Genomic DNA, 16,036 nt, shown 5'->3' on the forward strand with positions numbered 1-16,036 from the left:
TTACAAATTGCTCTTTCCCTTCAAGAAGGCGTTAGTGGCAGCTTCTGGCCATGGCCAGATTAAGGCTGGAGACATTCGCGACAAGGAGGTGGAGGAGCTGCTGAAACAACTGGAGGTCCTGAAGGTGGCGCTGTCCCAGCTGCATGTCCTAAAGTGACAGGTGGTGCAGCTTCCAAACTCTCCAAGATCCCAGTTGTTAGCAAGTTCATCACCTATGTTCTCATTGTCATTAACCAGACTCAGGAAGAAAGCCGGAGGAAATTCTGTAAAGTCTAGAAGTACAAGCCCCTGGTTGGTGTGTTGCCCCAGAAAACGCGTGTATGAACCATGGGCTCAACAAGCATGAAGATAACCTGAAGAAGCAGCAGAAGCAGCGGAAGGAGCGGCTGGACCCACCGTGTGAGACACGTCACGGGAGTACTGGTTAAGGCCGCAGCATCCAGGAGCCAATAAAACACAAACTGGCTAAAAAAAAAAAAAAAAAAAAGGAGGGGAGGAGATTGTTTGAGTGACCTCTACGGTCCACTGCACCACCACCATTATGTGATGTTATAGTCCCTTGTCAAATGCCATTATAAGGTGCATTATAAACCTTAACACTAGATGTGCTCACTTAAACTAGTCAGGGAAATTAGCGGACCTAATGTGGAATGTTTTGAGATTAAAACACCCTACTGGTAGATTACATCAGTCTTTTGAAAGATTGGAGATAAACTTGGTTTTGCTCAGTAGCTTTACTTGTTTTTGCACACAGGAGGGATTCCAAGTACCTTTGGATTCTCTCCTCAGTGTGGTAGCCAAATAGCAGAGTTTTATGTGCCACTTTTCACATGTGTTACCATCATTCTAATCTGGGAGTAAGAAGCCTGGATGTTCACAATACAGTCAGATGAAGGATTTGTGTAAAATCAGTCATGGAAGAAAAATACACTTCTATTAGATGGAGAAAAGGATAGATGAACACTAGCCTAAGGTAAAGAGTTGTGTTTTAAGAAACAGGAGGAGCCCGAAGCTTTAAGATTACGTAAAATAGCCTGTCTAGTTTCTGGTTTTAATTTTTCACTCTGAAAATAGAAAACATGTTAAACAGATGCCCATTTTCAGGGGTAATAACATTTGAATCCCAAAGTAGCACTGTGCCTGTACTAAACTGTCTCAAATTAGTTTTCTACACAATGACTTAAGAATAATACTAGTTCAAACCAAAATCTGACTCTGAGTACCAAAAAGCATTTGATGTATAAAATCTATACCAAGTGATATTTTCATGACCAAAAAGTAAACCACCTTTTCCTTGGAGTTGCTGTCTCTTTTCCTAGAAGGTCCCCAGACTCTCTTCCTGAAGATTACCTATCATTACTTCTGACCTAACTTAAAAAGAAATTAGATTAACTAATTACATTACGAGGTGAAAAAGAGAAACTTTTGATAATGATGATGAACTCTGCTTATTTCAAATAAGCACTTTGAAAATTATCAAATTAAGGACTAAAGTACTTTCATTTTCTATTTGGAATACTAATTACATCTATTTAAACTACTCAGCTCAACAAACAAATGAACAAACACCAACAAAACCTATATGATCTATTTTTTTGTGGAAATATATCTGCTTGTAATGGTGCAAAAAAAAAAAAAGAAAAATGCTATGGATGAACATTTTTACCAATGATCTCTAAAAGGGCATATTCATAGAATACATCTAAATAACAATACATAAATATAGAAATTGGCCCTCTGGAATACCAACAACTTCATCATCTGCTGTAGTTTCAAAGGCCTCTTGGAAAATGTGACCACAATTTTCTAGCTTTTCCAATTATCTTGTTAAAAATATCTGTCAATATGCATTCGTGATCTGCACTAATAATTTGATCTTTATCATCCTCAGTTACAGTGAGTCTCTGGCCTTCTGGAAAAGACAGACATGCTGTGTGGAGCCACTCCTGACTTTGGATCCATCACTGCTGACTCAGTCTCTTCCACAGAATGGCAGCCAGTCTCTGCCTGGTCTCACTGACCGAAGACGGTCGCCCCCGGGGAGGATGTGGCTGGGGAAGAGTGGGCAAACCTGAGCTGCTGACCCTGCTGGGCTGAGCTGAGACTGGGGAAGCAGTAGGTTTTGACACTCCACGCAGGCTGGGGATTCTGATTCCCTTTTCTGAGTTCAGTCTTGCAAGCCTTCTCTCTCCCTGACTGCCGCTGGCTGCGGCAGAGGAGGTTAGGCTGCCCTGGCTGAGGGAGCACGGTGACAGCGGTAACTGTCCCCTGAGATTCCTGAGCTCCAGGAGCTGTTCTCTGGCTTGACTCAAGGCCTCCGTCAGTTCAAAGCGTTCTTCACACTCTCTACGCACTGTTTCCTGAAGAAAAGTGTTCTGAAATGAGAAAAAGGGGGGAAAAAAGGCAGCCCTCGCTTTAAACTGTGTACATATGGATAGTTATTGGAAATATACACTGAGAACTGAACTGGAAACCAGAGGTCTGTGTTCTTTAACTGTCTTTGTAGATATTCTACTGCAGGGACAAACAAGTCTAAAATGCAACTTGTTTGTGAAGCTGGAAAGAACTTTAAGAGAACATTTAGTTCAACCCTCGCAGCTTGCAGAATAGGAAACAAGAACCAGGGTCACGTGGATGGTGGTGGTGGGGCTGGTGCTGGAACCCAGAGTGTCTAATGCCTACTTCTGTGGAGTTTCATCTCCTCTGTGTGTTGTGTCTCAGACAGTCTGTGCTGCACATGTGATGTCTACTAGTTAATATCAGTAGTGCCATTAAATATGTTATTTTATAATAAAGGGAAACTACAATATATGACAGATAAAAATAGCTCAAATTGTAAAATTGAAAGCATAAAATATATCAGCTATAGCATTTCGATATTAAAATCAGTTATTTTATGTGGTACTTTCTCAATAGAACTTAAATATATTGGCCATCTTCTCTTCTGCAAGATATATATCAAAATAAAGAACAACATCTGCTTTGAACTCCATTCAGTAATCATACATCAAGTTACTGGAAGCTGTAGTGGATTCAGTTCCTGCCCTCAGTAAGTCTGCAGCATTGTAAGTTTGAGCAGAGGCACTTTTTATGTCCCCAACAGAATTTGGAGCCAAGGGTGGAAGCTATGGGGGTTAAGACAAGGAAGAACTTTTTAATAGTCAGTGCGATCTAAGGATACTCCAAAGGGCTAAATGTCATTTGACTGGGAAGTACTGGAGCAAATTTAAGCTTCAAATGTGTGACTGGACTATAGATCATTAAGACTCCCTCCCATAATGAGACTCTACATGTCTAGTTGAAGAGTAATAGCTGTCTTTTATCCATGAAATTCACCAAAAGTACTTCAAGGCCCATGGTAAGAATTAAGTCTTGGATATCCCTAATGTCCCAACATTCATGTCTGCAGGATGTCAAAAAAGAGATTGAAAAGTAAGCAGTTCAAAGTGGTATCCAAATAAGTAAACACAATTAAAGTGATTGTGCTACAGGATTCTTCAACTAAAAGCAACTTTCCATCTGGCAAACAGAAGTTCAGGACTGGATGGCTTCACTGGCAAATTCTACCAAACATACAAAGAAGAACTTACACCAATCTTTCTCAAACTCTTCCGAAAGATTGAGGAGGAGAGAACACTCCCAAGTTCATTCTGTGAAGCCACCATCACCCTGATACCAAAACCAAAGACACTACCAAAAAAGAAAAATTACAGCCCAACATCTTTGATGTATATAAATGCAAAAATTCTCAACTAAATATTAGCAAATCAAATCTAACAACACACGAAAAATATCACACACTATGATCAAGTCAGATTTGCCCCAGGGTCACAAGGATGGTTCAACATATGCAAATCAATGTGACATATCACACCAACAAAAGAAAGGACAAAAATCACATGATCATCTCAGTAGATGCAGGAAAAGCATTTAATAAAATTCAACATCCACTCATGATAAAAGAATCTTACCAAAGTAGGTATACAGGGAATATATCGTAACATAATAAAAGCTATTTATGAGAAACCCACAACCAATATAATACTCAATGATGAAAAGTTGAAAGCCCTCCCACTGAAATCTGAAACAAGACTAGGATGCCCATTCTCATCACTTCTATTTAACATAGTATTAGCAGTCCTAGCCATAGAAGTCAGACAAGAAAAAGAAATAGAAAGGAACCAAATTGGAAGAGAAGAGGTAAATTGTCACTAAATGCAGATGACATGATACTATTCATAGAAAACCCTAAAGACTCTACACAAAATTACCAGAAGTGATAAACAAATTCAGCAAGGTAGCAGGTTATAAGATTAACATACAGAAATCTGTTGCATTTCGTTAAACTAACAATGAAATACCAGAAAAGGAAAGTAAAAAAACAATCCTTTTAAAAATCACATTAAAAAATACTTAGGAATAAACCTGACCAAGGAGGTAAAAGACTTACATGTGGAGAACTATAAAACAGTGATAAAGGAAATTAAAGATGATTTAAAGAAATGGAAAGATATCCCATGTTCTTGAATTGGAATAATTAGTATTGTTAAAATTGTCATACTACTCAAAGCAATCTACAGATTTAATGTGATCTCTATCAAATTACCCAGGACATTTTTCATAGAAATAAAACAAATAATCCTACAATTTATATGGAATCCCCAAAGACCCAGAATTGCCAAAACAATTCTGAATAAAAAAATGAAGCTGGAGGCATAACCCTCCTAGATTTCAGACAATACTACAAAGCTACAGTAATTAAAAGAATGGAATTGGCACAAAAACAGACATATGGGTCAATGGAACAGAATGAGAGCCCAGAAATAAACCCACACACCTATAGTCAATTGACCTTTGACAAAGGAGGCAAGGATACACAATGGAGAAAAGACAGTCTCTTTGGAAAGTGGTATTGGAAAAGCTAGACAGCCTCGTATAAATCAATGAATTTAGATAACTCTCTCACACCATACACAAAAATTAACTCAAAATGGCTTAAAGACTTAAACATAAGACAAGACACACATAAATCTCCTAGAAGAAAACATAGGCAAAAAATTCTCTGACACAAATCTTAGCAATGTTTTCTTAGGTCAGTCTACCAAGGCGATAGAAACAAACCCAAAAATATACAAATGTGGCCTAATTAAACTTAAAAGCTTTTCCACAGCAAAGGAAACCATAAACAAAACAAAAAGACAACTTACAGATTGGAAGAAAATATTTGAAAATGATATGACTGACAAGGGTTTAACTTCCAAAATACAAACAGCTCATATACTCAATAACAAAAGAACAAGCAATCCAATCAAAAAATGGGCAGAAAACCTAAACAGACATTTCTCTAATGAAGGCATACAGATGACCAATAAGCACATGAAAAGACACCCAATCTCGCTAATTATCAGAGAAATACAAACCAAAGCTACAATGAGATATCACCTCACACCAGTCAGAATAGCCATCATTAAAAAGTCCACAAATAATAAGTACTGGAGAGGGTATGGAGAAAAGGGAACCCTCCTACATTGTCAGTGGGAATGTAAATTGGTGCAGCCACTATGGAGAACAGTATGGAGGTTCCTTAAAAAACTAAAAATAGACTTACCATATGATCCAGCAATCCCACTCTTGGGTATATATCCAAAGAAAACTCTAATTTGGAAAGATATATACACCCCAAAGTTCACAGCAGCACTATTTACAATAGCCAAGACATGGTGGCAACCTAAATGTCCATCGACAGATGATTGGATAAAGAAGTTGTGTGTGTGTGTGTATACACACACACACACACATATACAATGAAATATTACTCAGCCATAAAAAGAATGAAATAATGCCATTTGCCATAACATGGGTGGACCTAGAGATTATCATACTAAGTGAAATAAGTCAGACAGGAAAAGACTATCATATGGTATCACTTACATGTGGAATCTAAAAAAAAGACACACATGAACTTATTTACAAAACAGAAACAGATTCACAGACATAGAAAACAAACTTATGGTTATCAAAGGGGAAGGGTGAGGAAGGATAAATTGGGAGTTTGGGATTAGCAGATACAAACTACTATATACAAAACAGATAAACAAGATCCTACTGGATAGCACAGGGAACTGTACTCAATAGCTTGTAATAATCTATAATAAAAAAGAATATGAAAAAGAAAAAATATATATAACTGAATCACTATGCTGTATACCAGAAACTAATACATTGTAAATCAACTATACCTCAATTAAAAAAACGACTCCCCATTAGGTTAGCTTGTTTGTAAGACTAGCCAAGGCATTCCCAAGTCTGATGCTCAGTGGAAAGCATCCTTCTAAGGGCTTACTGACTTAATCTACTGTCAGTGGAACTAAATAACAAAGCATCAGGGAAAGTAGCATCTTCCTGTATTTGAGTTTCTTGTGATTATGGTCAGAATTCCATTCAATTCCAAATTTGGTAATCAAAATTGAAGAAAATGGAGCAATTCCAGATTAACAGTTGCATAGTAATATTCTATAAAATCAGCGGCACGCCTGGCTCAAACAGCCTCACCATTTACATATGTTAGTAGTAGACACATATGATCCATATAACCATATATATTTTTAAATAATGGGGGTTAATTACTTGCTTCCAGTTAATTCTTTTATTTTTTTTTTTTTGAGGAACAGGAGACCAAGGATGGTGTCTGTGGCTTTATCATCTGGTTCTCATTAAGTCTTCCTGAAATACTTGTTGAAAAGGCAGGAGAGGGAGGGCTAGAGAAGAGATTAATAAAGTGCCTATTAGGCATCATCTCATTCATTTCCTGCTCCCAACAACTCTATTTGCCAAAGAAAGACACTGAAGCTCAGACAGGTATGTAACTTGCTGAGAGTAACCCAGCTTTGAAGTGGTGGGGTCCTGCCTGCCTCCAGGGCCCGGCTCCAAGCTGCCTATGCTTCAGGTAATTGTCTAATTAATTATATCAAGCATGCAGGGGCCATTGTGTTCCAGGACACTGAAGCAATAAAAACAGTAAGACATTGCACCTGGTTTTGCCCAACTTTTCTAAACTTAATCTAAACTTTCTTTTAAAAGGATAAAACAGTGCATTTTGTTCCCTTTCCACTAGTAGATTAAGTAGGCAGAATGTATTGAAGTTATTAGATTTAAGAGGCTTTTAATAAATTAGTATAAAAATTCCCTTGATTAAGAAATCTATGGAAAAGTTAATTTTGCTTGAAAATGTGAAAGTTAGCAGTCAGCAATGAGGTCAATAAATTGGTGACATGAATAATAGGTGCACCAATATGGAAGGATACAGTGATGGGTGATGTGATGACAAGTGCTCTCATTAAAAGAAAAATAAGCTCCAATCCATTTGCTAAAATTAAATTCCAGTCTCAAAGGAAAGGAGTAGTGCTCTATGGAAAACGTCCATAAAGCAAGTCACTTGAAAGCTATTTCAGGCAAGTGACACTCCACTAAAGGAGGAAATGGAAGGGTGGAGTGAACCCAAAGATGTCCCTGTGGCAAGTACAGTGAGAGCAAAGCACCCGCCAACTCCTGACTGAGGTTTGGAAGGGCTGCTGACCATCTTCGTCTCGGGCCCACTGCTCTGGAAATCATCCTTCTTCAAAGCTATTAGCTTCCAGAACAAAGAACAAATCCTCTTTCTTCTGTTCTTTCCCAAACCAGAACCTCTAAACTGAAAACAGGATCCAAAGATAGGACTTCTATTTTTGTCATGTCAAAAAACCATGACATTTCAGATAAATCTCAAATATCTGTACTTCCTATGACACCACTAACCCCTCTTTTAAAATGGGGATGCTTATTAACTCAGTTTTGTATAACACACAGTTCAGATGTTATAATTTATTCAACCATAGAGTTCAAAAATGGAAATAGAACACATCAAGTTTAGGGAATTGCGAGTTCAGAAGTGGAGTGTGCGTGACAGAGCATAACAAGAGCACACGTGGACGTGGTCAGTCAATGAGACACATTGGTGGAAAGTTCCATCGTATGTGGAAAAGAATCATTCACTCGTGGTTATATTGCTTTCAGCAATTTAGGCAAAATGTTTGTCTTTTGAGGTTGTTTATATTTTTGGAAGTTTGTATTGCTGTAGAATTTTGATACGCGTTTTCACTGAACAACATGGGAAAACGTCTAAGATGGAATATGTTTTGTAAGGTTGAAAATTGTAGGCAAACATGAGACTAATCAGTGAAGCCATAGCATTCTAAATCTTCTAGGTGGAGGTATCTTTGGCCATATTTTGGAATGGTAAAATAGTGTTATTACTGGATTGCAACTAAACTGTAAGTCAAAATGGAAGGGAGGCATGAGTCAGGTGCAAAGGGGTGGTGGGGTTCTCCAGGCAGAGGTGGGCAGAGAGTGCAAACCCCTGGCAGTGAGAGAGGGAGAGTCACATCTTGGGACGACACATGGCTTAGTATGACTCAAGTGCAGAGTGCAAAATGGAAGAAGAGACCAGGACTGAGACAGGGAGGAGTCAGGAGAGTCAGATCAAGGATGACTTTGGTAACATGCTAATAATAGAGTTTTAACTTCATTGTAAGGGCCATCTGAAGTCATTGAAAGGTTTATTTTGATCAGGGGCTGGAAGGTCAAATCTGCAAGAAAGGAAGATCCCTTTGCCAATTCTGCGGAAAACGGCCCTGAGCAGGGTGAGATGGGAGGCAGGGAGGATAGGAGGCCAAAGTTTCCAGGGCAGAGGTTCCTATCCCTAGTGGGCCTTGGCTAGCATGGTCTAGCAGGAGGTGAGCTAGCATCCCTGGGTCCATAAGCTCTGCCAGTTGGTGGAGAGCATCATCTATAGGTTTGTCTACAACATTTTCTGATGAAGGCCACTTTGAATGGACTTAAAATATGGCTTAAGTGCACTCCCACTGGGTAAGCAAATGTCAAAATGAAAATATAAATTAGCTCACCATCTGTTTGAAATTTCTAATATTAAAAAAATGGCCAATTCCCCTCACTCTCTGCAATGTAAGACTGGTTTATTTTTATGTTTGTTTTCACTTTTATCCTTAGAGACAGCTGGATTGCTTTCAATTTCAAAAACAGTGGAAGAAGCAAGAGAAGGCTTTGCTGGGTAACTTGATCATTCTGAAGGTGAGAATTCCACTTGTGATGGCAATCAGCTGTATCTGGCACAATTTGGGGTGAACATGCCAGGAAAGCAAGTCCTCAGTGAAGAAGCACAGATGGGTGTCTTTGCTCATGCCTTCTACCCAGAGAGGTCGGAATCACTCGTGGAATGATCAGATTACAGTTTCCACTGACCCAAACTAGATACATCCCAGGGTGAGTGAGTGGTTGGCCAACTGGGTGGGGAGCTGAGGTGAAAGGAAAGTCTGTGGAAAAGGTGTGGAAACCAAAAAGATGAGTAGGAGTTAGCAAAGGATGTGCCCAAACTTCCATTTAAGGCTTCTGTTCAAGTAATCTGATCAGCCCAAAACACTGCAGAAAAACAGTGGATGGAAATGGCCCTTTGGTAAAGCAGGAAGGAGAATGTGAATACATTTCCAGGAAAGAAGTGAAATGGATGGCAGGAAGGTTGTTCTTAACATTGTTATTTCTATGCTTGTGAACATGATGGACCCTGCGAAAACTAAGGCAGACATATCAAAACAGAAGTGGAAACAGAGGGGAATAATCCCTTGGACTGATATGCCTCAAGAGTGGATTTCAGGATGGAGAGGAAGAGCCGAGGAAGACATGGTGTTCAGGATCTACTTTTCCAAGTCAGTGAGCTAACTTTAATGAAGACTTAATTGGTATTGATTATATACAACAAAAACAATTTCTCTGTATTTTTTCTCATTCTGTCAATTTTCTAGCATCTATTCAGGGCTGACTCTCCAACATGTGAAAGACAGTCTTGCCTGGATCTCAGTCTGAGCCCCCTAGCCCTGCCGAACAACCCTGGGAACAGCCCCTCCGCATGCACCACCCCGTCCTCCCCTGCTCCCCGTGCAGCTGGAGGTTAGAGAACTTCCACTTACCCCTTTACTCTTCGGAAGAGATTCAGATGTTCTCTTTATTCAGTTCCAAATTAAGAACTACTCATTTAAAAAAATAATTTATTATTTTTTAAGCTTTTCTGGGGGGCAGAGGCAATTTAGGTTTAATTATTTATTTAATTTATGTATTTATTTTTTAAGGGGCTTACTGGGGATTGAACCCAGGACCTTGTACAAGCAGTCTACCACTGAGAACTCCTTCCCCCAGAGAACCACTCATTTTTTAACTTACTAACTTTGGTTTCTCATAAATAGAGCTACCAGAGAAATGTGTGCCATTTTCTCTATTCAAATAAATACACAAATGAGGTAAGTATATATCCTAAAACTAAGTAAATCCTTGTAAAAAAAGCGATTTGTATTTGTAAATGCATGCAACCCTAAAATTTAAGCTTAGAGTTTACATAAATCCATCCTTGCCACATTTATTAATAAACTTTCCTAAACAAATAGGTTTTCTTTTCTTTAAATAGACTTCATATTCGAAAAATATTCAAAACACCAAAAAATTTAAAAGTCATCCACAATCCCCCCAATTTTAAAAAGCTGTAAGAAGTGAAACCCCTGCCCATCTTCCGACTCCCTCAATGGTAACCACTGTAAATAGTTTGGGGAAAATTCTTCCTTCACTTTTTCTTGTCATTTCTCTCTGTCTGTATCCTATAGAGAAACATATATACTCTCCTTTTTTGTTTTTTAAACAAAAACAGATCCAAGATGCCGAGAAAACTGCTGTTATAAAGAAAGAAAGCAAATACACATCTATAATCCATTAGCCACAACTTTGACATTCAAAAAGCTCAGAAAAGAAAAATATGTGTAACTCATAGCATTGGTAATAAAATCTGACTGGACTGATTATCTTTATTTATTTCACTCCGTGGGGCCATTCCTATGTTCCACTGCATAAATATTAATGTCACTGTATGGGAGGGGCTGCCCTAAATCTCCAGGAACATATGTATTTTACTAACTTTCTAAAATTCAAAATAATTTGAATTCCAAAAGCTATCTGAAACCAAAGTTTCTGTACAAGGGGTTGTGGGCATCTTGTCTAAGTTGCATGCTCTCCTCTTTGGACACTTTTTTTCCTCAGAGTCTTTGGTAGTCCTCTCCAGTTTCCCTCCTACCTCACTAGATGTTCCTCCTCTGCCACCCTTGCGGGATTCTCCTCCTCCTTCCAGCCTCTGAAAGATGGAGTGTTCTCAGCCCTCTCCTCTATTACCTCATTCCCTGGGTGATCTCATTTAAGTATCAGCTGTTTGTAGATGTCTCCAAATCAGTATCTCTAGTCAGCCTTCCCCTGAACACACTGCCCATTCAACACTTCCACTTCAATATCTGATATGCATATTGAGATTAATATGTCCCAAATCAAATTCTTGATATTCCTCCCCAATTGTATTCTTTACTAGTGTTTCCCGTCTCAGTAAATGTCACTTTCACCCACTCAGTTGTTGAGATTCCAAATTTTGGAGTTATCCTTGATCACATCATCCAACCCATCAGCAATTTCTGTTACATCTACCTTGAAAATATCTGGCCCCGTCTCACCTCTTTTACCACGATGACCATCATTGCTTTTATAGACCTTTTCAAGAGCCTTGTAATAGGTCTCTCTGCTTTCATTTTTGCCCCCCTCCTTCAACCTATTTTTCACACAGCAGTCAGAGTTTATCCCCTAAAAATAAGTCAGATCATATTGCTCCCTTGTTCAAAATTCCAAGTAGCTTTTCATCACATTTAGAAAACAATCCAAAGTCCTACTGCAGCCCACAAACACGCCACATGAACTGGCCCCTCCAATCTTGCTTTCTATCCACCCTCCTTGCTCGCTAAGCTCCAGTAGTGCTCGCTGACTTCCTTGTGGTTTCTCCCAGGATGCTCCTTGCCACAGGGCCTTCACACTTCCTATTGGCTCTGCCTGGAATGTTCTGTTCCTCACTTTAGGTCTGCTTGAATATTGAGTCCTCTGACTACCCCATTTAATAGAGCACCTCTCCTTCATCCCTTTACCTGAATTACTATTTCTTCTTAGCATCTATTTAAAAACAACTACTTAAATTTTAGACGAATGCATGAACAACTGTTTTAGGCACACAGATGTATACCTAAGCTTGCCTCTGGGATTCTCTGGGTTCATGGAGGAGCTCTCCTTTTATTCAGACTTGGAATAAATAGAAGTATGTCAGGCACCTGTCACTAAAGTTTAAGCTAGAATCTACTTTTTCTTCATTTTTTAAAAAAAATCTCCTTAAAGGCTCATATTCTGTTATTTGCTTTATCTATAACTTTCCTGGTTTGTCCTTTATCCTTTCCTCTGCCACCCTGTCAGGTCCTCTTTAAAATTTACTCCTTTCCATTAATTTAAATTATTTTTAAAATTAAAGTAATACATTACATACAGTTAAAAATTTAAATAATACTATACAATTATAATGAAAAAAAATCATTCCTTCACAGTTCCCAGTCCTGCCTCACAGGAACAACCATTTTCAGGTTTTTAAGGTGTCTCTTGTGATATTTATCTCTATGTTCCTAAATAATATCATTACACAGTATCTCATGGCTTTCCATTTTGAGGTTGTTTTCTACTGATTTCATAGAATGAAAGATGAGGAGTTATCTTCTTATTGCAACTCTTAACAGATGTTTCTCCTCCCCTATTAGGAGATATCTCTGCTCCCCTAGGGGAAATTCCTATCTCAATTTTATTGGGAAATCTTCCCAATTTATATCACAAATTTTAGTCAAAACTATATTTCACCTTATATGATTATAGCGTATAAATATTATTCACATCTTAGCCATGCAGTGCACTGTGATTACCTTTCCTTTCTTGCACAGTTTCCTTCTAGAGTTTATTATTATCCCAGTCTTCATCTACTTCGTTGTCTAGGTGTTGATAACTAATGGTTATCTGTTTCACCAAACCCACTTACAGAAGTGCAAATATACTCTCAACATGGTCAAGCACTCCGTGTAATCCATCAGCTTCTTATTTTTCAGATACACGCTTCTAAAATCCCTCTGTTCTTCTGCTAAACCCAGCCTGATTGTTTTCTAAATCTGCACTGCTGTAATTCTTGGATTTCTGCCCACCATGATCCTGGGGACTCCCTCTACCTCTCTCTTGTGTCAGAACACTCATTTCCTTATTCCTATGTCTTCTCCTTTCTTAGTTTACTCCTTCATTGTCGTGTCATGCATCCTCTAACGGCTTTCTGAGGAAGGCTGAAAAAGAAGTATCATTTTTGAGAACTCTAATAGCTGCAAATATTATTTGACACTTGGATTTGATTGATCATTTGCAGGATATAGAAACCTAGGTTGGAAATAATTTTCCTTCAGAATTTGGAAGCCATTGTCTTCTATTTTCTACTGCTGCTGTAAAGAATTCTGAGGTCATTTTGATACCCAACCCTCTTTAAGTGATCTCTTTTTTTTTCTTGGAAGCTTATAAGTACTTATGTTTATCCTTAAGGTAATGATGGCTCATGATGCTGGGTGGACTCTTTCAATATAGAAAATACATGCCCTTCAGTGCCTGGAAAAATTCTTGAATTAGTTCCTGGATAGTTTTCTCCCTTCCATTTTCTCTGTCCTCTTTTTCTGGAACTCCTATTAGTGAGGTATTAGGTACCCTGGCTTGATCCTCTAATTTTCTTTTCTTCTCTCCATCTCTTTGCCTTTCCCTTCTACTTTCTGAGAAGATTTCTTCAGCTTTATCATCAAAGCCAAACATTAAATTTTTAACTTTCAATTCTTGTATTTTAATACTCATTCCTTTTCTTTTTTTATAGCCTCCTGTTTATTTCATGGATACAACATCTCTTTTCTCTCTAAGGATATTAATTATGCTCTTTTTTGAAGCTAACTTTTGCTTCCCGTGTTGTTTTATATTTGTTTCTTATGAGTTATTTTTTGCTTATTTGTTTGATCCTGATTTCTGTCTTTGATATTAGAGGTGTTCTTCAAATGACTGGGGATCCTTGGCTTTTCATGTTTAAAAATGAGTCTCCAAAATGTTCCTGGAACCTCTGTGCGCCTAGGTAGGAGAGCTTATTGACTGGGATATGTCTCAGTGGGTAGATGGGACATGGATATAACACTTCATTAAGAGACCCCAATTGTCAGTGTCCATAGTTTTCTGGCTACTGACACGTAAGCCTGGTTGTCCATGTTCTGGGAAGTGAGCGGGTGACTTGGACTCGGAGGTCTCACTCTGTAATATACAGACTTTACTCCAGCTCTTGCCTTATCCCATACGCTGCTGCTGTATATTACTTAGGTCCAAAGACCCTGGCATTCAGTTTTTCTAGAATCTAGACCTTGGGTATCCGGCCAGGATGGTGGGTGGAGGCTGCTTGAGGGGTTAGAGAGGGCATCCAAGCACTTATTTGCTCCTTTTACAATCATTCAAACAGTCCTGTTTTCGGATCCACTCTTTTCTCCCTCTTTCAGAGGTATCTGGTGTCCCCAATTCCTGAGTCTTCCCAGTGTCATGTCACGTGATTGAGTTTGCTCCTTTTAGGATTCCAGCCACTCCTACACTCCTCACAGGCATTAGGTTTCCATATCCTACAGTCTGCTAATTACCTATTATCCATACCTTGCTTTCCATTTTCCAAAATTTGGTCAACACATCTTTTTCATCTAGTGTCACCTCTTTTCTTGTTCTCTTCCTTATGGATTTATTCCTTTTTTATTAATTTACTGTCATTTTAGTGGTGTTTTGGGACAGAAGGAGAGATAAACATATGCATTCAATTCTGCATGTTTAACTAAGAGCATTCCCTTCTAGTTTTGAATATCTTTCATCTTCATTAGCTAGCTAGCTACAGGAACTGGTAGAACTGAAAACTTCTGCCCCTTATGTTTTCCTTATCTATAGTCTTAAGACAACAAAAATACTGAACTCTCTGTACTGGCTTTCCTTTGATAGTTGTACACAAATTGTGTTTTGAATTTATCACACTCTTCCTCTGGATCACAAGGCTCCTAACAGTGGGGCCATGCTGTCTTGACAGGACTCACATGGAGCTGGCAGGAAGCAAAACTGCAGCAAGAAGCACGTGATCTATTTTAACCTGATTTTAAATGACAATGCCCTGTTCTTTAATATACTATGTTTCTTTTCTGACTTTTTTTTTTTTTTAATGTTCTAATTTTTTATGTCTGTGTCTTCTCCCTATGAAGAATTTTCAGGAGGCTCCTTCCCACATTTCCATTTCCCATACAGTTTTCTTTTCCATTTTCTTTCCTGTTACTGACCTGCATCTTTTGTTGCTGCACCTTCTCAATCCTTGTTTCTGTGGCAGCCTCCACTAATCCCTGCTCCATGCAGGAATGTCCATTCTGTCCTTCAGAGGCTATGGCTTTCCTTCTATCCTTGAGAACTTCCTTTATACAATTAAAAACAAAGTTCTACCTATTCTCTGGCCTCTTGAATGAGAGCAGGGCTTTCTTCCCCTTAATTAGCTTCCTTCTTAGACTATTAATTTATCTTCTTTCTAATGGGAATTTGTTCTCCACTTAAATGAGGCTTTTCTCCTCCAGAACCTGAGAAATTTCAAGTGTCCGGAATGCACCATCACAAAAAAAGTAGTGCTTTTCACTTTACATGCTAACAACCTCTATTCTTTCTGGCTCATAGCTCCTGTGACTTGTATTAGCTCATTTCCTATTTTTATAAGAATATTCTGGACTTCACATTATTCACCAGAGAAGCAGCCTTAATTATTTACTCTCACAGTTCAGTTGTAATTATTTAACTTCTAATGGAAAGTCTACCCCCTGGCATGTCTTTAGGTAACTTTACTTTTGGGATGATTCTTTGCTATTCCCCAGTAATGATCCATGATCATTTATATACCAACTCAGTGTTTTGTATCGTTCAAGAGTCCACATTAAAAAATTATTTTTTGCATCTCTAAGTGGCTTCCTTTTACAACTAAGAAGCAGGAAGAACCCCAGTGTACTTCTTTAGTGTGCCAGTC

The 16,036-nt window shown here is 38.5% G+C and overlaps 1 protein-coding gene across 2 annotated transcripts in view; it reads right to left on the reverse strand.

Moving 5' to 3' along the window:
* Nucleotides 1-397: 397 nt before the first annotated feature.
* The window catches only part of LEKR1 (leucine, glutamate and lysine rich 1), a 200,489-nt gene continuing 184,850 nt past the window's right edge, over nt 398-16,036 (reverse strand). For both annotated transcript variants that reach the window (XM_014562369.2, XM_032485637.1), the window contains one exon: nt 398-2,375. In XM_014562369.2, the coding sequence (XP_014417855.2) occupies nt 1,962-2,375 (414 nt within the window). In that variant the 3' untranslated portion in view covers nt 398-1,961. The remainder of the gene's footprint in view (nt 2,376-16,036) is intronic.

This window comes from Camelus ferus, chromosome 1, assembly GCF_009834535.1.
Source record: "Camelus ferus isolate YT-003-E chromosome 1, BCGSAC_Cfer_1.0, whole genome shotgun sequence".
Taxonomy (NCBI): Eukaryota; Metazoa; Chordata; class Mammalia; order Artiodactyla; family Camelidae; genus Camelus; species Camelus ferus.